The sequence below is a fragment of the Anoplophora glabripennis genome, unplaced genomic scaffold (genome assembly GCF_000390285.2).
Source record: "Anoplophora glabripennis isolate ALB-LARVAE unplaced genomic scaffold, Agla_2.0 scaffold7, whole genome shotgun sequence".
NCBI classification, from domain to species: Eukaryota; Metazoa; Arthropoda; class Insecta; order Coleoptera; family Cerambycidae; genus Anoplophora; species Anoplophora glabripennis.
This window is the reverse complement of record NW_019419456.1, coordinates 1,861,718-1,885,455: the sequence shown is the minus strand read 5'-3', so window position 1 is coordinate 1,885,455 and position 23,738 is coordinate 1,861,718. Positions and strand designations below refer to the sequence as shown.

The 23,738-nt window shown below is 34.5% G+C and overlaps 4 protein-coding genes across 5 annotated transcripts in view; 2 read left to right on the top strand and 2 right to left on the bottom strand.

The window, feature by feature from the left end:
- LOC108910579 (unconventional myosin-XVIIIa) overlaps positions 1-6,222 on the bottom strand; it is a 200,482-nt gene extending 194,260 nt beyond the window's left edge. Inside the window, exon 1 of the mRNA XM_018715231.2 lies at positions 6,002-6,222. The gene's annotated coding sequence lies outside the window, so the exon portion shown is untranslated. The remainder of the gene's footprint in view (positions 1-6,001) is intronic.
- Positions 6,223-6,953: 731 nt separating this feature from the next.
- Positions 6,954-14,158, top strand: LOC108910624 (ATP-binding cassette sub-family B member 6, mitochondrial). Of its 2 annotated transcripts, XM_018715314.2 has the most exons (16): positions 6,954-7,091; positions 7,148-7,207; positions 7,551-7,861; positions 7,918-8,117; positions 8,183-8,330; positions 9,976-10,156; positions 10,221-10,393; positions 10,454-10,691; positions 10,744-10,919; positions 10,988-11,193; positions 11,250-11,457; positions 11,525-11,703; positions 12,813-12,927; positions 12,983-13,123; positions 13,542-13,663; positions 13,722-14,158. In XM_018715314.2, exons 3-16 carry the CDS (start codon positions 7,556-7,558, stop codon positions 13,831-13,833), a joined length of 2,505 nt encoding a protein of 834 aa, XP_018570830.1. In that variant the 5' UTR covers positions 6,954-7,091; positions 7,148-7,207; positions 7,551-7,555; the 3' UTR covers positions 13,834-14,158. The 2 variants fall into 2 exon arrangements, with proteins under 2 accessions (XP_018570830.1, XP_018570822.1); XM_018715306.1 differs by lacking the exon at positions 7,148-7,207 and having other exon boundaries at positions 6,955-7,091.
- Positions 14,159-15,267: 1,109 nt separating this feature from the next.
- LOC108910665 (synaptobrevin-1-like) lies at positions 15,268-20,915 on the top strand. The gene is made up of 3 exons (XM_018715360.1): positions 15,268-15,409; positions 15,627-15,926; positions 20,423-20,915. Exons 2-3 carry the CDS (start codon positions 15,641-15,643, stop codon positions 20,509-20,511), a joined length of 375 nt encoding a protein of 124 aa, XP_018570876.1. The 5' UTR covers positions 15,268-15,409; positions 15,627-15,640; the 3' UTR covers positions 20,512-20,915.
- Positions 20,916-22,163: 1,248 nt separating this feature from the next.
- Positions 22,164-23,422, bottom strand: LOC108910554 (snRNA-activating protein complex subunit 1). The gene is made up of 4 exons (XM_018715197.1): positions 23,158-23,422; positions 22,957-23,103; positions 22,572-22,903; positions 22,164-22,505 (listed from the first exon to the last, which is right to left on the bottom strand). Exons 1-4 carry the CDS (start codon positions 23,322-23,324, stop codon positions 22,240-22,242), a joined length of 912 nt encoding a protein of 303 aa, XP_018570713.1. The 5' UTR covers positions 23,325-23,422; the 3' UTR covers positions 22,164-22,239.
- Between the last annotated feature and the right edge of the window lie 316 nt (positions 23,423-23,738).

The window sequence follows — 23,738 nt, the reverse complement described above, 5'->3', positions numbered from 1 at the left end:
ATTTTGAAGGTCTTTTTGAATACTACAAAAAACTTATACACGTAAAATTAATCCTTTTTCCGTTATTTGACGTTGAATACATCGATTCGAGTATTCCCCTCAAAACAAGTCCCCTTCCACTAACCATATTTCGCTTTGTATAGGACGTACAACATTTTATAAAAAACGATTTTCTTTGTTTATTTATAAGCTACATTTTTGTTCATTACCCTTTTTTTAAATAAAATGCGTAGTTTTTGAGTTATTCGCGAAAAATACTTTGTTTTTTTTTTCACTCAAAATTCAGAGTTTTCAATCATGAATAACTAAAAAAGTATAGATTTCTCGAAAAAATTCATCGAATATTTTTTGCCCAAATTTTAATTCTCTATCGATTTCCAGCGTTATTTTTGAAAAAAATTCCACCCCGAGAAGGGGTGTCAACCTCCAACAGGGTGGAAGCGTCAATCGGCGCTATGTCACTAATTTTCATTGACCTTTTCTCTAACTATCTGCCAAGTCGATCGGTTCAGTTTCAAAGAATTCGGAGGTGAAAAGCTTCAATGACTGTACTATTGGTGAATATCTCGAAAATGGTTATTCGTAGCGGTACGATATAGGTATATTATTTTTACGTAGGTAAACAAGAAAAAATATCAGAGGCACGTATATCGAGAAGCAACAGTTTTAAAGACACGCAAAGTGCCGCAAGTAGCGCTCTGTAATAAGTAACAGCAAAATTATGGTCGGATGTAAATTCGTAGCCACAAAGATACTCCGATACCCAAAATTTGTGCAGTATCTGAAAAGGCTATTTAAAAATAATGAATTTTCATTCTGACGCCCTGTACCTTTAAATATTAACTTTAGGACCACGGTAAGTATAGTTAAATTGTAATATATTAGTGTACAGAATTCGCTGTTGCTCCATGTACCATTATTTATGGGACACAAACAGACCATATCGAAGGGAACAGGAAGAAACGAACAATTTTCTTCACAATTTTGACTAAATATCAACGGTCCGCTACAATAAGTGGGTACAAACCATATAAGCCTTTCAAGAAGGCACTGCAAGGCAATAGAGCTGCAAAACAAACGTGAACCGATCGATTATGCCAACCGATAGCAATATAAACACGGGCGGGACCGAACGGGGCGCCTGGTTCACGCTGGAAATGAGAAGTTGGCCGCGTCACGAACGAGGAAACCACGACCTACTGCCGTGGATTCGAGAACTAGAGATTTCCCACATTCTTGCGGTATTTCCTAAGAAACGGTCGAGGTAGGCGAATACCGATCGCTACGTTATTAATTTTTTTTTATTACTTATTGTTACCAATTGGGTCTCTATCAAAAACCGATTAGCTTGTCTCTGATAATTTCGTATTTGCTCAAAGATAACAATAATTGAGTCGCAAGGCGATAACCAAGTAGGATTTTTAGCACTAAATTTGATAAATCGGTTAAAAAACAATAAAGAGGGCCGAGTAAGCAGAATAAATAAGGCAATCTACGTGACGATCTACAGGTAGGATCACGAAGTTTTAGAAAGTATAATAATAATAAAAAAAAAATTTCAATCAAGTATTGCACTGAATTTATGTCAGTACGATCTTGGTTAACTTGCTGAGAATAACAAATTGTTTTAAATTTTTTACATTTTTTCAGTGCTTCCATCAATACGCCGAATGATTTTTGAATAACCTGCGACAATACAAAATTTTTAGCTCTACTATGGACGCAATTAGTAGGTACATAATAAATACTTCGAAAAAGTTGGTCATGATATATGAAAATATATCCGGCCCAATCAAAATGTATCGGCCCTGAGTTTTCAAATGCTTAAGGATGGTGATAAAAGTTCCAAGATTAAGTTATTGAAGATTTATAATTTACAATTTGAATGGAGTTTTCCTTTATGAATATTTAAAAAAAGTATCCAATTAAATATTTTAATACTGAATCGAAAACAACTGCGGAAACAACTGAATACTGCTTCACACAAACAGCAAATGCCCTGTATTTTGACTATTATAAGTACAGGTATTAAATTAATTCAAATAAATTATTTTTATTAATTCTATCCAATGTCAAGTCAAACAGATGCTTTATATAAAAAAATCTAGCCATGAAAAATATATCTAACCCCATAGCCTTTGACTTCGTGTAAAAATGCTAGAGTTAATAATTAAATATACAGGCTGTCTTAGGGTGACGGCCCATTATAATATTTCAGAGACTACTTCGATTTGAATTTTGAAAGTTTGGGTCTTGAGGTTTTCGAGTTGCTCTCTTTAAATAAAATAATTGTTGTAGCACTTCCGGTTATACTGGTCGCCATCTACTTGCTTGTTTTAAATGGAACACCCTATATATTGCATATTTGGATTCTACGCGTAATTTTAGGGGGACTTTTATCAAGCTTCCTCATATCTATCTTTCTCTAATGGTCTTAGAGATAGATATATTCAATTAGATATTAGATAGATATTTAGATATTTCAATTCTTTAAAAAAAGAATTGCTTTTCAATAGTCTAAATAATTATATATTACACTTCCGTATACATATCTCTCTTAATTTGTCTGTTTTGACGGTTTTTATGATAAGTAATTAAAATGATCTAATTTCTTGCGAAGATAGCTGTAAAATTGCTAGCAAACTTGAAAACAAAACAACCAATATGTCACAAGTCATCATTTGCTGTTAATCTGACAGTAGTACTTACAATTAGTTAAACACTAATTTGAAAATAATGCAAAACAATACGTATTCAAATGGAAATGTAATATGGACAGATAGAGAGTAAAATCCTGCAACAGATTTTGATTAAATATACAGAGTGTACATTTAGAAAAACCAAGTTTTGGCGGTTCGAAGGTAAGCAATTTCGACAATAAATTTTCACCACCCTGTGTAAAATTAATCAGTTTTTAAAGTAACTGTAATAAATGATAGACAACCCCCTATCTCCCTCCGAAATATCAATATGTCAGCTTGTGCGATGTAAAAAATAGGCAGTTTTGAATTGGGCTATCGAAAAGCAACTTTTTTTTATAGAATTGGAATATCTCGAAGGCCATTAGAGATAGATATAGGGAGGCTTGAAAAAAGTCCCCCCAAAATTAAGCGTAGAATCCAAATATGCAAAAATATACAGGGTGTTCCATTTAAAATAAGTAAATAGATGGCGAGTTTAGGTATAATCGGAAGTACCTACTACAACAATAGCATTACATTATTTAAAGAGAGCACCCTCAAAAATTCCAGGGTCTAAATTTTCAAAATTGAAAACGAAATAGTCTGAAACATTCTAAAGGGCCTTCACTGTAATACAGCCTGTATACTTGCAATAAGCACCTCGTACATTTCACAATTTAAATAAATTTGTCAATTACAAAACGTTTCCGACTTAATAGTATGCAATTTTTAAATCTAATTAACAAACATTAAGAGATCTAATCTAAATAACGGACGCAAAAAAGGCAAATTTTTAATTATATTCCGCAACTACTGACTGTTAATTATTTGTTGATTGGGCGGAACCAATAGCAGTTCATTAGTTATGGCTCGCGATTCGCTTAAGACTGGACGATTTTGAAATTTGGGGAATGATTTTTTTTTCGTCCGCATAAAATTTGGTAGTTCGAAATTTTGAAATGGACTTAACTGTACCCTTGACAGTTCTGTGCAGGCACCGAACAACTTTTTTTAATAGGTTTCAAGTATCGCCAAATCAACGGAATAACATGAAGGTTCTATTTTTACACGGGATGTAGAAAACGATCTTGCACCACGCCGATATTTTTAGAACAAGTGGACCAAATAATGTCGGCAAATATCTGGAATTGCTCGCATAACGCGGACAATGGGCGGATGTTTCCTAAGAACGGCTAAACCGAGAGTGAAACGTCGAGAAATCGTGCATGAATATACACGGAGTCCCCATCTTTTCACGAATCTTTTAATTTTTTTATAAAGCGTAAGCAAACACGACTTTCCAAAAAGAAAAAAGAATATATTGCACAGCGCTTTTTTTATTTAAGCACATATAGCAATATACAAGCAAGACAAGAAAAATATCCAGTGTCCCTATCCTTCTTGATCCACCCCGTACGAGGAAGTAATTTAGCATTCCTTCGCAAGATTTAGAGTGCCGGAGAATGTTTATTTTTTTTGTATGGTGTTCTCATAGCCAACTTCGCAACCAAGTCATTGCGAAATTCGGTGGGGAATGTTTAGAATTTTTTTCACACAGATCGACTTCCGAAGATAATGAATTGTTCATGCCAAGCAGCAGTCTTTTCCATCGCAACTAATTAACTGTGAATTTAGATCGACGAATAATTAAAACTTCGGTAGAAATTAAAAGAATTCAATGGCAGGCGCACAAAAATAACCCAGAAACGTATATTTCAAGAAAAAAACGAGTTTGGTTCACATACTGCAAAGCGAACTGCTTCCTACAGACCTTGACCTATATAGGGGGGTTTCGCACAGCACGCCTCGAATCCGGAACGACATTCGAATGTTTTTCAAAACAAGTGAAATATGCGACAGAGGCTTTTTAAAATAACATAAAATGGACGCGTGTTTCTTTCAAACTTCTTTACCACTTAGGTGTGAACAAGTTGATATTTGAACACATTGTTAAATGGTCGACGACATGTTACTGATGTCATTCGTGTTTATTTTCGTGTGGTTAGATCAGAATTTCATTATTAACACATTGACGCTTCACCTTCTTCAGTAAGTGGATGGGGGACGAATTTACAAAAACAAATGAGGTCATACGGCCATTCAACGTTAAAAAAAATTATTGCGATGACTCAGTGCAAATCTAGTGGCCTACAGATCAACATGAATGTACTCTGAACGATACAATTACAACTTACGAGTTTTTTGTCGATATTTTCATCGGATTCTCGACTTTTTTGTATCACTACTCGTTCTTCTCGAAATCTGTTTTAAAAATAATGGAGTTTGATTGACTTCGGTTCGGAGAAACGATTTAATCAGGCCATAAAAAAAATAGTCTTATCAGAGTATTAAATGTTGGATATTTTATCGAAACAAAAATATGTTGTTGATGAAAGCTGTAGGTACTAATCAATAATGCATTTAGATATATCAAATAACACATATATGATTGCAAAAACGACCCAGTGGCGTACGCATGATTTCATCACGAACGGGCACCTGTCATAAAAAAATTGTTATAAGATTTATCTTGTACTATTCAAACTCCACTGGCAATGAATCTATTTCATGCGGACCAGATATGATACAACACAAAACAAACAGGGACAGGTATTAATGATTCCAAGAAAATTTGTGGAATTGCATGAAACACGATTTGGCAACGCTGAAAACCGCATAGGACCGTACGGCCTTCTGTCATTGATGAATTTAAAGGGAGGCGTCGATTAATAAACAATTGAATGGGAGATACGCACCCACTAGATCTGGATATTATTTTTTTTACCGATACCATTGTGTAAAATTTTACTTGTGAAAGATATTAAAACGGAGTGAAAACGTAGACTGAAGGGTGTATGTATAATCATTACCATAAAAATTATTCAGTTTAGCTGAGCTAATAAGCGTAAAAGTGAACGTGCTAGCTAGTAATGTGCACACTAGAATAACCACTAGTCATTGTTAAAATGCATACCTACATACGGTTTAAAAAAAATATATAAATGAATAAAATAAAGTGGAAAATAAAGGATGCATGGAAAAAAAATATAAATAAAAAGCCTTCAAATGTATTTTATACCTTGGAGACGATCCAAAATAAAAAACTCTTTAGCCTGAATGAAGTTTGCGGTTTTCTTTTAACAAATTGTGTACATAAGTGACTGGACAGTCTCAGGTAGAGGTTAGGTCGGGTCTTGGGATCAATAAAAAGGCAGGGCAAGTCGAGGAAATCTGCACGAGTATTAAATGTCTGGCAATAAAACCGCAACTTGCAGCAACAAATGGAACGTTTTGAGTTGTACCCCCAATGACAAACGTACCTTTCAGCAGAAAATCCTGGATAACTTGAATAAAATACCATCAAGAAACCTGGAGCACGGCTATAAACAAAACACTAGCACATCACATTGTTGCTAGAAGCGATATTTCCACTGCGAAAACACAAGGACCGGGACGATTTCGCGATATCTCTCGTATTTTGACAGATTCACACGCACCTAACAAACATTGAATGTCAACTATTTCAATTTCACATTCACTACTTACTTGATTTACACTATCAGAATACTACAATTTTTTCGCTCTCTCTCCTACACACGCGGCGCCTTTAATGACTGAAAAGAGAAATTTGTGCTCGTACCGTTATTGAAGTTCAGTGCAAACGGGATAGATGTTAGCATTGTTCTTCCCGCGACACCGGCAACCCCCCATACACGGAATCCCATGAGCAACACGGTTGATTTTAATTCCATTTTATCTGTGCAAGTATGTCAGATTGATTAAATAATTACGAAGAGTCTTTAATGTTAAAATAACTAAATAAGTTACAAATTCAGCCTACACAGAGTGTCTCACTTAAGACAGTTTTATAATTTTCTTACTATTTCTATATTGGATTTATTTCTTTTCAAAATATGAAAATCATTGCATTTACTTTATATAAACCAAGATTAATTTATTTCCTCAAACGCATACTACTTTGTCTTTAAAAAAACTATTTTATTCATTTTGCATGGAAGACTCTTTAAATACAAAAGTATTGAAATTAAGTACTTTAGTAAATACATAGTGACCTGAAATTATTAGAAATAGTATTTTAACAATTTCTAATTTATTTGTTATACAATATAAGTAAATAAAAAAAATTGATGCGAGGTTAGTCACACAATATACAGAAAGCTGTTATGCTGGTTGCAGACAACCGAGTTCCATCTGGTAACAAAAGCAATATGATATGATCCCTGAAGGTCAAAAGATCACAACTTCGGAGCTGGAAAACATAACCTCAAAATAATTGAAAGTGACGGAATGTCACAATGACTAAACATTAAAAACAGTGGACACTGGAAAAATATTAATTTAAATTTATTCCATTTTCGTGATGCTTAGTTTTTAGAGCCTACGATTAAGGTAAGTTTTAGACGCACATTTTCAAACAGTCCGTTTATAAAACGTTTTTATTTTAGATAATTGGAATGTAAACTATTATTAGTCTAGCGAATTTGCTTGACAGCTTAATAATACAGGTGGTGTTTATTTTAGTAAAAAATTTGAGTTAATTATCTTATCGTATTGTAAATAATCGTGGATTCGTTAATGAAAGACGTTGTTTAATGATCATTTGTGTTAACAATCAAAGGGAAATTTTTATTTTACAATGCTAAATAAATATAATTAAAAAAGCTACTATTTGATCTTGCACAACTTGTGTGATGTGTTAATATTTTTTTAACGCTTTCAGTTTTCTAAAAAAATCAGAATTATAACCTTGTATTTATTTTTAAATGTTATCTGTACCTGATTTTTACTAAATAAACAAATAGAAAAAGAGTGTCGAGACCTGCTCGGGTTATATTTGAACATTTTCAGGCAAAATGGTAAACATAACATACTGCCCTCCCGGCATCCACATCTGGGATGTTTGGGTGGACCACGGCACACCGCAATGCTTCATGGACACTTTGTCGTCCTCCGTACTGGCCGGTTTCATCCTGATAGCCGGAACGATCCAGCTATGCATGTACCGCAAGTACGGGACGGAAGTCTCTCCGAATCATTTATCGAAATCGCGACTGTACCACTTACAGATATTTTTGACGTTGTTTCTACCCGGTCTGGAGATAGTTAGGTTCGTGTTGCAGGCAACCGTGTATGAGGACAGGGCGGTATACGGATATATGGTAAGACCGAGGAAAATAATTACGATTCCCAATAGTGTTTTTACTTCTTATTTTAGATTGTATCGTTAATCCTGACATTATTCACTTATCCGTTCTCGCTATGGATAGTGTGCGTGGAGAGGCACTACCTTCTACCGTCTGTCCCGACCAGAGGACACGGCATCGTCCTCCTCATATTTTGGACTTTGATCTTCATTTCGGAAAACCTCGCTTTTCTGAACCTCGGACAGAAAAACTGGTGGTTCAAACTGACAAAGTAAGCTATTCCGTAAATTATTGATAAAACCGAATTTGAATTTAATACGGCATATTCGATTTTAGCACAACGGATCAGATTGAGATGGCGCTTTACGTCCTACGGTACGTGTCCTGTCTGATGATATTTTTCTTAGGATTAAAAGCGCCAGGTATCATGCAGAACGTGGATTACTTCAGTTTGAACGATCCCCAGAGAAATGTCAGCGGTCAGGTAAGTTTTTTTTTCAAGTTTTTGTGGTTTGGATACGATTACAGAAAGTTGTGGTTTGTTGTTTGTTTGAAGTGAGTCATACCACGAGGAAGCTAGCAATCACATCGTTAAATAAATGTTTTTATTTTTACTGCCTCGTAAAACACACTGTTGACTTTCTTGTTTGACAACAATGAACGGCCACTAATTGTTTGTTTTTATTGAACTTATCTTTGAAAAATTATAATTTACGTTGTTGATATGAGTATTAAATAACGATGATAGGGTTAGGTTAAAAACTTCTGAAGGAATCCTGACAGGGACAAAAAACAATTTTGTATAATAGTCTGTTGTATATTTGAAAAATGTTTTTGAGATAATTTCCTTAAAAAAGTTATTTTCTTGTGCACAAGAGATGTTTTAAAAAAAAATATTTTTTTTTTAATTTATTCAATCAAACTTCCCTGTATATTTTTTAAAAAAGAACAGAGGTGACTCAAAAGTCATAAATATCAATAGGAGTTTGAGTTACTTGACTATACACATTTCAAATGGTGAAATTTGATACCACATAATGAATGGATTGGAAATAACTGATTCATTTTCTGGAAATAGAACATGTTCATCGAAATCTGAAACTGATACCCATTTGACCCCCTTTAATTGACTACAATTTCTCATTTAATTATTACAGATAACAGGAACAGCGCAAATTTAATTTATTTTAGTGGACGTTCATAATCATATAAACTTTATAAATTTAAAATGTTAGACATTATCACAAATATCATGCAAAGAAAAAGAAAACTTACCACTGATTCTTATCTGTTGTTAGTTTCTTGTCCATTAATTCGTAAAATGCAGAATTAGTGCGTCTACATTGGACACACCAATCATGATTGTCACTACACTACAATATTATTCACTATAACAATTACTAGCACTAATAGTTTTGCTTACAAGCTACACTTTTTGGGTATTCAGACTACATTTAGCGAACGCTGAAATAAAAATATCGTCAGTGTTTTGGAAATACAATTATTAAATATTTTTCAACACTACATTTTTATAAAAAAAAATGAGTACTCGTAATTGATCATTACAGACATTTGAGCACATTTCTATGGTCCATTTTCCATTTTTAAATTAAATTCCCTAATTTTTACAAAAAATCCAAGTTTTCCACAATGAGTGACTATGCCCTACAAATTACCAAAATGTTAATTGAAAAAGATTATTTTGCATATCTTTACACATTTTGAGCATCTCTCAGCCATTATCTAATATTCTATTGTTCAAAAATTAGCATTAAGAAATAAATATTTAAACACCACCCAATCACTATCTTATCTTCATCAAAAAGTGTGCAGAAAATCACACAGAGGTTACAATGTCAATTTTGCAATAATGTGTTAAAAATCTCAGAGTTACCTGTAGCTTTTCGCATAGCTGTGATTACTTTTGGCTTTTTTTCTAAATCTTCAAAATCATGTCGGACAACCCACCCCCGGACAAGGATCTCGATAGGAAGCAGAAGCAAAGGGTGTCTTTCAAGAACATATCTGTTAATGTGAAATTTAAGGTTCTCATTTTGACAGGGCCTGTTAACCCTTTCATTATTTTTTTCGCCGCCGGTCGACTTGATTAAATGTGCAATTTTCTTTAGGAAAGGAGAGATAGCAACCCCTCGACATGGAAGAATTTTTGGAAAAAAATGAGGATACTGTCCCCGTTCATGTGGCCCAAGAAAGACACGTTTCTGCAGTTGAGGGTGCTTGTCTGTTTCGTCCTATTGGCAGGGGGAAGGGTGGTGAATCTATACGTCCCTATCTATCAAAAATATATAGGTAAAGTGAAACACAACGATAATAAATGATTTTTCTTCACTACTGACGAAATATCTCTTTTTAGTCGACAGTATGGGTGGGGATGAGAGTAAGATGACATTCCGTTGGGATTGGATTTTAATTTATGTAGGGTTTAAGTTTCTTCAGGGTGGAGGGACCGGTGGCATGGGTCTGTTGAATAATGTAAGGTCGTTTCTGTGGATAAGGATACAACAATACACCACGAGAGAAGTTGAGGTAACGAAGCTACTTTTGTTACTCATTCAAAATTCAAAGAGCTTTAACATTTTATTTTAGGTAGAACTGTTCAGACACCTGCATAGTCTCTCCCTTCGGTGGCACTTGGGTAGAAAAACTGGCGAAGTGCTACGGGTGATGGACCGGGGGACAGATAGCATAAACAACTTACTCAACTACATTATTTTCTCCATACTTCCCACAATAGTCGACATCATAGTGGCCATAGTATACTTTGTCGCTGCGTTCAATATTTGGTTCGGCATCATAGTGTTTATAACGATGATGTTATATATTTGTGAGTTAATTTAAACTTTCTTCTGGAAATATCGATTAATTTTTTCTTCTAGTATTGACTATTGTGATAACCGAGTGGCGGACAAAGTACCAGAGACGCATGAATTTGGCGGATAATGAGACAAGAGCGAGAAGCGTGGATTCTTTACTGAATTTCGAGACAGTCAAGTATTACGGTGCGGAACAATACGAAGTCGAAGCTTTCAGGGAAGCAGTTTTGAAATACCAGGTAAAATATAACAAAAATTTCACCGCAAATCAAAATAAAAGTATTATTTTCTTCTCTGTTTCTTTTAGAAAGAAGAATTCAAGTCTAGCATAACCCTGAACATCCTAAACACGGTGCAAAACGTTATAATTTGCGGTGGAATGCTCGCCGGCAGCTTACTCTGCGTCCACATGGTGGTGGACCAGCACACGTTGAAAGCCGGCGACTATGTTCTCTTCGCCACTTACATCGTCCAGCTGTACGTACCGCTAAACTGGTTCGGTACATATTACAGGTATGATATTTTGTGTTACCGTTGTGTATGCAAGTGTCAAACTCATTTTTGTACAGGGCGATACAAAAGAACTTCGTCGACATGGAAAACATGTTTGACTTGCTCAGGGAAGAGCAGGAGGTGATAGATGCGCCAGGCGCCGGACCTATTTCCGTAAAACGCGGTGCTGTAGAATTCAATAATGTCACGTTTGGTTATTTGCCCGAGAGGCTCGTCTTGAAAAATGTGACTTTCTCGGTACCGTCCGGAAAAACTGTGGCGCTGGTAAGAAAAATATATGCTTGGAAACATTTTTTAAAATAGAATTACTATCTTTAATGTTAATTTTTAGGTGGGACCTTCTGGCAGCGGAAAAAGTACCGTCATAAGGCTACTTTTCAGATTCTATGATGTCGAGACTGGTTCTATCATCATAGACGGGCAGAATATAAAGACCGTCACCCAGGAGTCCTTGAGGAGGTCCATTGGTGTGGTACCACAAGACACGGTGCTCTTTAATAATACTATTAAGTGAGTATAATGGCATTTTTACATTTGTTGTAAATTTAAATCGCACAGACATAACCTCAAAATCCACCAGATTTTTTTGTGTCTCATTAATATCTTTGTACCTATACTGTACTTGTCAAAAATTTATAAATTATACCTTTATATTGCAATGTAAAAAATGGTTTCATAGAAAGGTGTGATATTCAATAAAATACTTATAAAAGGTCATTTTTGTAAAGATTTTGGTACTCACCACTATTTCTATCAGGAAAGGTGAAAGTTTTCTCATTTTTTCGTCAAGTTGATGGTTGCAATGTGAACTTTGCACTGATTTTAACAGTTCTAGTAAGATTTTGTCATACTGAATTAGTTCCACAAAAAAAAGAACCAATAATCTGCAACAATAGACAAACATAATGCCTCAGTGATGAATAATTGTTAATTGTTTTACTATTAACCTACTATGATTAGAAAATATAAAATTTGATAAAACCTTAAACAAATTTTGTTCACTTGAAATGATTTTTAATGTTTAAATACATATATAAAAAACACTCTTTTTTTTTCAAATGTTCGAAGAAGTTGATGACAAGTAAAAAAATTAGAAATTTTTTATATTTCTGTTGCTATTTTAAGGTTAACACTTTTTCACATACTTAAACTGGAAATATGAAAACTAATAACTTACCAGGTTTTTATAATTTCAGAAAGCAAAGGCATTTTTTCATATTTTGACATAATAACTGATTTTAATTACACTTTCACATGATTTTTATCACAGATTACCTGTTTCAAAGGGCCTCCAGATTTTAAAAGAAATAAGACACAAGCAAACCACTATCAATTGTTTTTCAAATTCCAGGTTACTTAGATTTGATCCACCAAATAGAATGTTGTTAAATTTGAGGATATGTTTTTTTATCTTGATTCTAGGGGAAACACACCTTTTATCAGAACTAAAAATTTCTAATTGCAGTGGAGCAGTTCGTTGATATACTTTATCTGTTTTAAATAAATAAATGTTTGTCATTATCACCGTGAGGGACGGAAAATAGAGGTTGACTTTACAGCACGAACTGAGATATTTTTAGAACTAAAAATAATATTTGCTTTCTTTTCTAAAATTATAGGTACAATATAAAGTACGGTCGTCTGACGGGCACCGATACGGACGTCATAGAAGCAGCTAGAGGTGCAGATATCCACGATAAAATATTACAGTTTCCGGAGGGATACGAAACACAAGTAAGTGTTGTTTCCGTTTCTTAAATATCAGGCTTATGATAAAAAAAATTCTTAGGTGGGCGAACGCGGTTTGCGGTTAAGCGGAGGGGAGAAGCAGAGGGTCGCTATAGCCAGGACGCTGCTAAAGGCCCCAACTATAATTCTGCTGGACGAAGCTACGAGCGCCTTGGACACACAGACGGAAAGAAATATACAGGTGAGTTTGAAATTTTTATACAGGGCAATCGAAGGAAACGTAATTTAATCCAACATAAAATAAAAAAACAAATGTTCAAGAAACTACATTATAAAATTAACGATAACGAACAATGTCACAAAATTAAAAGAAAAATTATTTCAAATTTTAACAGCCTCTTTCTGTAAAACGAAGCGTTCCCAGGACGCATATTCATATAATTTTTCTTTGTTTATTTATGAAGTAGAATCCACCATTAAAGTTTGGTCAAGCATTTTGTTATACCCTGTATCTAAGAAACAGGTTAAGTGTGAGTGGGTGAACTACTCTGTGGGCTATGTACCCTTGTTGGCATTGAATTACACCCCTAATATCTAGTAAAGAGCTAAGATCAATATGTAGCCCGCAGTTGAAAAGTGAGGTTATGTTCTTTTTTCAGGACTCCTTAGACAGAATGTGTGCTAACAGGACTACGATAATCGTAGCACACAGGTTGTCGACTATAATACACGCCGACGAAATCCTGGTGCTACAAGAGGGAGAAATCGTAGAACGGGGAAGGTAACTGCCGATGAAGGATTTTTATTAAAAAAAATAATAACCATCTTTTTTTTTGTAGGCACGAGCACCTCATCGGTCAAGAGGGAATATACGCAAACATGTGGAAGCAGCAGCTGGAGAGCAGGGAGAACTCGTCTGGCGAAAACAGTTTGGAGAAGAACGCGGCATAGCAATACGTCACATAGAAACATACCTATCTGCTTCTTTAAATTATTTATCCATAGTTCAGTCCCCTTATCTCATCGAGACTATCGATTTAGCCCACATATTTTAAGGTTAAAGTGGACTTTTCCCAACCATACTTAATCGTCGGCTAGAAGCCGTTAAAAATTTGATTTCTTACCAATTCGACACAGTTTTGGACGTTTTCTGGCCCATCCCCATTCGCAACGCTTCGTGCGGCTGGAAATGGGCCGTGATCATTCTAGGCAAATTGCTTATGTACCGTTATTGTAATGTAAATTATTTTTATTAAGTAAAATCTCATTTCAAAAACTGAGTATATTATTTCTATATGTAAGAAATCATTCAAAAGCAACCACTAAAAATTATTAAATTGGTGACTAAGTCAGGGTTTGTAATGTCACTTATACTTCGCGGTCGAAATTATAAAGAGTGACTAAGACATAATATAAAAACACTATTACCATAATGCGTATAAAATATAAAATGATTTTTATACGGTTCAATATTATTTATCTTTGTGGCCGCTCGCTACGCACATCGATAGAATCTATAATCGTCTAGAGACCGAGTTACACTGAACGTCGATCTATATTCTATCTCTGTCTTTTGCACTTGGTAGGGAATAGGGAAATGCTTTCTTAGTGGGTGTAAACGGACTCCATTTAAGCCGTCCTGAGAAACGTCATAGCATAAGCGTAGACGAGGGGGTCTAATTCCATGGCTATAATAAATTTATAAATTAAAAAAAACACAATTGGGACGTTTTAAAATGCTGTAATAATTAAAATGGATCAAAGTGCCTGTTATAGCAAACCGTAAAAAATATTAGATGTTATGTTTTATTTTTTTTTTCATTATTTTTTATATCTTGTTGCCTTTTACGCAGACACGCCAATGGATTTTCGTTCCCGGCACGCTTCATCCCCCTTACTAGTCCAAAAGCTAGCGATGAATCACTCTCTATAATTTCAACCGTGGAGTATAGATCGTTTCCAATATATTTTTTTAAAGAACAATCACGAGTTACTTTTTTGCAAAAGAAAATGCCACAAAATTACTATTAGGTCTCTTTTTTCAAGTTACAATGAAGATAAAGAGGCATATTTGTATATCAACAAATCTTAACAGAAAAAGTTTTTGACTAAGTTATATACCTGTGCCAAATTTTGCAGTGGTCGGTCTTGATTTCTTAATTCAATGATTAAATATAAAGAAATCATGGATTTTTTTTTAAGTTTTTGATCGGAATAACCAAATAATATAATACATCCCATTTAAAATTGATTCTATTTCTTAGGTCGCCCGGTATACTAGTTTAATTTTTGTAACATTCCAATTCATGCGACTTCCTTTACTCGTCATTTCGAAGTTATGTTGCTTCTCATTTTATGCATTTGTTATTATCCGGATGACGTCATTTGTCATTTTAAAAACATGGCGACGTACCAGTAATGAATTAGTGTAACGTCAACATTATTTTAAGTTAAACTTTCAGTTCCCGTTAATTTACGTTTATTTATCTTAACATCTTTGTCACCCTTCCGTTCTCCCAGTTTAAAGGTGAGTACCCGTCATTCGAACGACTAGAACGCTAACAGCTTTAACTTCCTTTTTTTGTGTGTGTTTTATCTTTATCTGCCTGTGTGTGTATCATAACCATCTCGACGTTATCACCTGGCCTTTTTTATTATAAACAAATTAAGCGATTAGACGGTCGAACGCAGACATATGTGTTGACGCCGAGTGAGAACGGGAATGCCGACTTATTATTTTCCAGAGCCGCAATTCGATATGGAGAACCAAGCCGCAGGTGCCAGCCGCAGCAGCCCCTCGAAGCTGGAACAGGCCCAGCAGCAGGTCAATGAGGTTGTGGGCATTATGAGGGTGAACGTGGAGAAGGTTCTGGAGAGGGACCAGAAGTTGTCGGAGCTCGACAGCCGGGCCGATGCTCTCCAGGAAGGGGGAAAGAGGTTCGAGCAGCAGGCACAGAAGCTGAAAAGGAAGTACTGGTGGAAGAACATCAAGATGATGATCATCATGGGGGTGATTGGCGCCATCGTTTTGGTTATCATAATAGGTAAGGGCTAATTTGATATAGACGTGTTTAAGTAAGACGTATGAGGGGGGAATAGTTCATGTGAAATGGAATAATAGTATCGATAGCTGTGTATGAACTGATAAAATTTTAATTTGTGGCATTGACACATCAAATAAATCTAAATCATGTCACTGTACGGAAAAGTATAAAAATTATCAGCAACTGTAAAGTGTTATCAGTTAATCTAGGTATTATTTTTAGTTATTGTTGAATGTTTAAAATTTTAATAGAAGAAAATAGTTAACAAGAGCCATGGTTGAATGCCTTGAAGAATAAATTTCCTTGTATTAACAATTTTACCGTAGAAAGTATATCTTTCTCTTGTGAAAAGGTAGAATTGAACAATAAACGAGGCCGTTATTGACAAACGTGTTCACGTTTATTTTTGGCAGCTCCGTTCCTTTGTTTTGATAAAGTTTAGTAGTGGGTTTTCCTTATCTTTCATGCAGAGATAAAATTGTTGAATACATTTAGCGCCTTCTAAACGAGTATTGTTTTAAACCTTTTCACGGTGCATTGATTTCAATGGTTACAACTTATCGTTTTTTTTCTCTTTCAAAACGGAGATTTCTCTTGTTTTCTTTTTTCAAGGACAAATTGCTTGACACATTAACATAATCTAAAGCAATAAATGGTTAATTAAATTCTCAAGTGCAGTAATATCGAACTGCGTTGCAAATCCTGGGTTGATTACATATTTTTTTATTTACCCACTTGGTAAGTGTTGAGATAAGAAATACTTATCAGTTTTATGGACTTCTGACGCTAAATAGGTTCAGTTAACTCATAAAAATGTGGAGCACTCTTTGTTTACCCAATGTTTCGTACAAATAACTCTTTATGCAGTCATACAGTTTCAATACCACAAGAGTTTGTCATTAAGCGTTTCAACACATGTTACTGGTAGCACTAATTTATTTTAATTGGCTCATCCACGCCGAGCGAGTTAAATCCACTTGCGTTTGTACTTTATGTAAAGAACGACTTCAACATGTTCTGCATTGCAGCATTTTTAAAAAGAATACAGTTACCTAGTGACTAGTAGATGTAGGAATATAAGTCTGTCCTTGTGAGTTGTGAAATGATCAGTAACTTTCTTGCCTCATTGTAAACTAGTCACAAAAAACTAAAGGATTAAAAAAACTCCTAAATTTTTAGGTGTTTTTTAATAGGTTGTAATTTGATAAAAATGGCCGTAGAGCAATAAAAAAGAAAGCAAATTGAAGCTTAAAGTTTCTAGTTTCAGGATCTGAGACTACCTTTAAGAAATCAAGAAATTTAGCGGAAAAAAAATTTCAAAATTTTTGCTTTCCTTTCAAAAAGTCCTCAATTATTTGGGAACTACTGATCATACAAAAAATCCAAGAAGGGTATTGAAAACTTCAAACTATCCTCTATAGGATGTACAGTCGGCGCCACCCAAATGTGAACGGCAATATTGTACCGTGTAATTTAGACTTCAAATCATGGTTGTCGTAAAATTCAATAGTTGTCAAATATATATGTCACTTAGAGCAAACATAATGAAATGTAAACAAGTAACGTGAAATATGCAGGAGCATTTAACTGAGGCGCAAAGAGCAAGGGCTGTAGCTAAATTAGAAGATAATTGGTCTTTGAGTGAAGTGGATGCTGACTTAAAAATCAGTAAGAGTTTTATATTTTATATTAAATAACGCTGGCAAGAAGAACAAAGATTACAAAAATATATCAGGCAAGGTGTCGGGAAGGTTTCCAGTGACGTGGAAGACAATGCCTTGGTCGAATTTATTCATCAGAATACCCTCTCTGTGTTACGCCACTAAGAAAAGTTTGATTTACTACGATAAAATCCAGATGACATTTCCATAACAACCAAAATCCGTTCACATTTGGGTGGCGCCAACTGTACTTATCGTTGTTGGATAAAAAAAGTCTGATGCAAGAAACTTGACTCAAAAAAAGGTAAAACAATGAGTATTTAAGAAAACTTTGCCAATAATGAATAGACTAAGGATATTTTCATTTTTTTTTTAGTCTCAAAGTATCCCAAAGAAAGAGCTCAAGCCGCTGCGGTTGTTCTTTCATTGTGATTCGAATGATCTCTGTTGCTAAAAATCAAAAGATAAATTTTGTATCTTTTATTCATTTCTTTAAATTGAAAATGTTTTTTTTTTTTGGCAAAAATGCATACATTGATTTATTGTGGTTTATTTATGTGGTAGGTCATTCACCAAAAATGGTCCTATATATAGAGTGATTAAAAAAATCGCTGACAGACTTCTAGGGTAGGTAATACATGAAAAATTAAGATGAAAATGCCTCCTTAACGAGATACAGGGTGTCAAAGTTTCTGTGAAATTAAACATTGTCTGCAAATTTGCTATACGTAGTTAGCACCTTAAGACCAATGTTTGATGTACTGCTCAAAATTTTATAAGCAGCAGTGTCGTAGAGACGGGGTCAACGTGACCCTTTTTTAAAAATATCTTCTACGCTACTGCTAATTTTGTCAAACGAGCACTATTTTCGTGTAAAGTGTTCAATTGTCTATCGAATTGGTCCCTTGCAAAATTTTGATTAAAGCTACAGTTTTTGAGTAATTTAGGTTTCAACTAATTTTGTCAGAATGAAATAACGTAAACAATAAACTACAAATTTAGGGGTGAAAACGTAATGATAAAAATTGTATAACTGGAAATAATGTAAAATACCAGAGTAGGTGCTGGAAGTGATCGCCTTGTGATTCGACACACGTTTCTACCCTCCGAGCTAAGGATCTTCATATTCTTTCAAAAATCCCGGGCGTATTAGAAATTGTTTGAAAGGCTTGTTGAATTCATTGCCATAATTCATCAATCGAATTTACTGGAGTTACGTAAATCAGCTCCTTAACATGACCCCAAGTGTGAAAATCCAGAGGATTTAAGTCTGGTGAACGGAGGGGCCATTGGATTGTACCACCACTTCCAATCCACCGTCTAGGGTATGTCATATTTAAATAATCTCTTACTTGTCGAGCGAAATGTGCCGGAGCACCGTCATGATGGAACCAAAGGCTCCTCCGCACATCCATTGGTACTTCATCTAACAAGCTGTTCAAATCATTCATTAAAAAATTAAGTTAAAACTGGTCATCTAGTCTATTTGGTAGCCTAGAAGGACCAGTGAGTGTGTTGCCAATAATGCCAGCATGAACGTTAATTGAAAACTCATGCTGAAAATTTGTTATTCGAATGACATGAGGATTTTCGTCGCTCCATAAATGATAATTGTGGAGCTTAATTATTCCTCATCTCGTAAACGATGCTTCATCTGCGAATAAGATATTCGCGAAAAAATTGGGATTCTCTGCAAGCCTGCCAAGCAGCACTCTAGTCTTGGTGGGTAAGCTTGAGGTAGTAAATGTTGTAAATGGTGTAAAATGTTGAACACGTTGAAAGTGATAGGGGCGCAATTGTTGTTCGCGAAGTGTTCTCCAAACAGATGACTGTGATATGTTTAAATTTCTAGTTTGTCAAGTACTTAACATATTATTATTTTCTATTGCTGTCAGGACCATTTCCTCAGATTCCGGAGTTCTAGCACAATGCTGTCATGTAGAATTAATTTTTGTTGCTTTTAATTTACCCGTTTCTCTTCATCTTCTCTCGATATTATCAAACATTTACCGATTTGGTGTTCTTTGTACAGGAAACATTTCTCTGTACCGCCTAACTGCATCACGGGAAACAAAATTCGCTAGCCCATAACATAGATGCATATCTGTCATCGCTTCAAATGAATATTCGTAATTCATACTGTTATTGAAAAATAGTGAAGTAGCTGAAGTAATTTAAATAACCGTAAAAATGATAAAAAGAAGCTTATAAGCTAGTTTACTTAACTCACTTGTACATTTATTATTGACATTAGTGACAGTCGATGTTTAATTTTATTTTGAATAAGCCTACTATATGAAACTAAAATGAATGAACATAAAATTGGATTCACAAATTTTCTACAAACGTGTTTTTCTTAAAAATGGTTGCTTTGATCCAAATTTTGCAAGAGACCAATTCGATAGACAATTGAACACTTTACACGAAAATAGTGCCCGTTTGATAAAATTAGCAGTGGCGTAAAAATATTTAAAAAAAAGGGTTATGTTGATCCCGTCTCTACGACACTGCTGCTCATAAAATTTTGAGCAGTACATCAAACATTGGTCTTAAGGTGCTAATTGCGCATAGCAAATTTGAAATAGAAATGTTTAGGCATTTTGGAATTATTGCAGACAATGTTTAATTTTACAAATACTTTGACGCCCTGTATCTCGCTAAGGAGGCATTTACGACCCTATGTTTATTAAGACTTTTCGTCTTAATTTTTCATATATTACCTACCCTAGAAGTCTGTCAGTAGATTTTTTAATCACCCTATAGAAACTCCCATAGACCCTGATTCTCATCAATTAAATTTTAGCCACATATACTGATTTTATTTATTTTTCCTAGTGTCTTTCACCGGTACGGGAGGAAGCAATTCCACTTCTACTGTTACTACACCTAAAGACAATGCAGTTACCTCTGCCCCTACACCATAATCCAGAGCCGGTTTTCCCAAGTACATAAACTTAACCGTACAGAAGTTTAAATTTTCATTTAACACAGCCTTACTATGTTCTTTTAGTCAAGTTTATGTACTGTACTTATGTTACTGCACGTTGCGTTGTAAATGATTCTTTTTATTAAACTTTAGTTGTATGTTATTAATTGATGGAAAATATGCCTTAAAAACGTGCCTTGTTGTAAACGGTTGCACAATAAAGAAAATTGGAAGTCAGTGTTCCAATAAATATTTTTATATCAGTCTAGTATTAACCCGTTTTAAATTTTTATGTAGTTCGTACATTGTGACAAGGTTTATAAGGTTATAAAGTTAGGTTAAGTTTATACAATAAAGGATTAATTGTGATTACATTATTTACCCAAATATATATTTATTTGACATTTTCGTTTTATTTAACCCTTCTTTCAACAGGGCAAAATAAATTTAGCAGCGCTTGTAATATGTGTATGAGGACAACAGAAAGTGAAATGGTATGGGAAAAGGCCACGGAAATTGGTCAAAAGCACGTAATTGCACCCAATCTCTTGTCAACGCCGTCACAGGACAGCTCACGAATTGGGTTGTATGCGTGAGCTTATCAGTGTTGTCTATTTGTTACCTTTTTAAACTAACAAGTGGCAAGAAAATAATTTTGTCCAAATTGTTTTTTGTATTGTTTAAATTGTGACGTGTTATTTTAAAATTAGCATATTTTTTTGACGATGTGGCCAAAACATTAAAACAATTTTTTAGTTTTTAAAAATATTTTTTTGCTCGACATTTAATACTATTATTGGTACATTGTTAGGTGTATGTTACTAATTGTATGTAAAACTAATTTATTATTTTTGCTGTTGTATAAAGTATACAAAATTAGATAAAAATACCTGTCAGTCTGCTAGATTTGGAATATTTTTTAAAGCACTGTGTTTAGTTCGCGAATCTCAGCGTCAATGAACTCTGACATTGACTTAGTTTAGGTGCACTACATACTGTGATATATGACAAGAGGGCACTAGGGAGACAAAAAACATGCAGCCAATATTTAAATAAAACAAGAATGGCTGAATAAATCATCGCTTTACTTTATTGCATTTATTTTAGTTTCAGTTTATCGGTTTCTGAGGGAAGTGTTTGTGATACGATAGGTATTTTCATGACTTTCTGTGTGAAGTATTACTTTTACGATACAGTGCATTTGTGTCTTCATTGTCAAATTTCTGAGATAATATGGAAAAACAGAATACGAATCAAGAAAGATGAAAATTTTCATTCAAATAATCTAGTGAAAATGCAGAATATGCTAAAATCTTCTTGTAAGTGCTCTTAAATAGTCCATGTTTTTCAACTTTTGCAATAGCTGTACAGTATAATCTCGATTACCTGTTCTTCAATGATCGGGACCCCCTATTTCTGAGCATTGTTTTCGAGTTGGGAGCGCACCTTGAGAACATTCTTGCTTTTACAACAGACACTTATTGAACATAAAAATTAGGTGATAAAAAATACCCAGTATGGCAGCTGTAATAGTCGATTCCTCTTATGCATTTACTTTTAATACGATTATCACTTCCCAACAAATCATTTCGAAAACAAAAAATTCCCTCCACCTCTCTGCCCTATTTTTGCTCAGGTAATACACATCAAACACCTCATCAACCTTATATCATAATACCAAATTCTAATTTCTCTAAACAAAAATGAATTCTGGTTATCATTGATTTTATTCACTAAAATTATCATCATCAAGTAAACTATCACCGAAGTCTATATCTATTGCTGTTTTCACTTTCCTTTTACCTCTGTATACAGCATGCTTGTTGGTCATCGCCTTTGCTTTGACGGATTTCTGGGATTTCTCCGTTTTAGAAAGCTCTGGAGACGGCACTTCATATTTGGAACTGGACTCTGCCTTGTCTAATGTAGAATGAGCTTCTTGCAAAACTTTCACGATGTTGGACGTGAATGGCGTTAAACTGGGACACTTTTCTAAAACAGAACAAAGTAAAATTGTATGTTGTATCGTTTCATATCGTTAAAAAGCTGTCATGGTACCTGCGTATTTTTTCATTAGTTCTTGATACTCGTCATTCGTCTTTTCTATATCTTTAACTAAATCACCGTCTTGAACAATTTCATTGAACTTCATGAAGGTGTCTTGGTTTTTTGAACAACTGAAAGCGTAATCCAGATACGATTCGTAACTTTTCACGAACCTGTCTTCAGGACCTAGCGGTCTTTGGAGTGCCGTGTAGATAAACGCTTGATCCACTTTCATCTTGGCAAATACATATACAGCTTCATACTGCCCTCGTCTTTTCACTTCTTCGATAAGTTCTGTGATTTTCTTGTATTCTTCCAGAGTCAACCGAATTTTTACCCAGTGCCTGAAATTACAAATATTCACTACCTGTGTTTACAACAATGCGATTACACTCACCTTAATGGCTGTTTATAGTACAATCCGTATAAGAGATAAATTCCACCTAATTGCGTAAATATACTACCCGATGACATTATGAACTTCTTGACGATGTAGAAGTAGTTCTCGCAGAGTTCTTTTAGCAACAAAGCATACTTTTGTCCACTAAAAACAATCTGAATTTAGTTGACCATGTGATAAACTAACGTGTTTACATACGCAAAGACGAATGTAAAGTTCTTCAGCTGCCAAACTCTAGTAAAATCCGTGAATCTCAAAGACTTTAGTTTCTCGAATTCCTCCAAGAACTCCTCGCAGTCCACCTTGAACGCACCTGCAATCTGCTTGTCATATTCGTACAAATTCAGTTTCTTCGCTGAAGACATGGCTATTATTTGAATTTGTACAAAATTAACCTCATTTTTCCTTATTTTGTTTTTGTTTACAATTAAGGTTATGTTTGGCAGAAATGTATAAAACTGTGGGTCACAATCAGGGAGATGTGTAGTCTCCATGGTTAGTGGTCACAATCATAGATTTAGTAGTATATCATCTATGGTCACATAATTAGCTGTTCTGTGGGTGATAGAAATTTTTATGTAATCCGTAGTTCAAGTATTTTGTGTATAGATGTCACAGCAAAACTAAAGCTCAGTTCACAGAACAATTAGTATACAGGATGTTTTTAAATGAAATAGTAGTAACTTTTCAATATTTTTTCGATTATTTGCGTATTTTATAAAGGAGTGAAAAAGTCAACCCCATTACATTACATTACATTAGAAATTTTTAATATACAG

Coding starts and splice junctions, on each gene's coding strand:
- LOC108910624 (XM_018715314.2), top strand. CDS start 7,556: ATGGTAAACATAACATACTGCCCTCCCGGCATCCACATCTGGGATGTT. Junction 10,692..10,743: donor AACGATGATGTTATATATTT/GTGAGTTAATTT, acceptor TTTTTCTTCTAG/TATTGACTATTGTGATAACC. Junction 11,458..11,524: donor CCGGAAAAACTGTGGCGCTG/GTAAGAAAAATA, acceptor GTTAATTTTTAG/GTGGGACCTTCTGGCAGCGG.
- LOC108910665 (XM_018715360.1), top strand. CDS start 15,641: ATGGAGAACCAAGCCGCAGGTGCCAGCCGCAGCAGCCCCTCGAAGCTG. Junction 15,927..20,422: donor CGTTTTGGTTATCATAATAG/GTAAGGGCTAAT, acceptor TATTTTTCCTAG/TGTCTTTCACCGGTACGGGA.
- LOC108910554 (XM_018715197.1), bottom strand. CDS start 23,324: ATGTCTTCAGCGAAGAAACTGAATTTGTACGAATATGACAAGCAGATT. Junction 22,904..22,956: donor TACTATAAACAGCCATTAAG/GTGAGTGTAATC, acceptor TTGTAATTTCAG/GCACTGGGTAAAAATTCGGT. Junction 22,506..22,571: donor ACTAATGAAAAAATACGCAG/GTACCATGACAG, acceptor GTTCTGTTTTAG/AAAAGTGTCCCAGTTTAACG.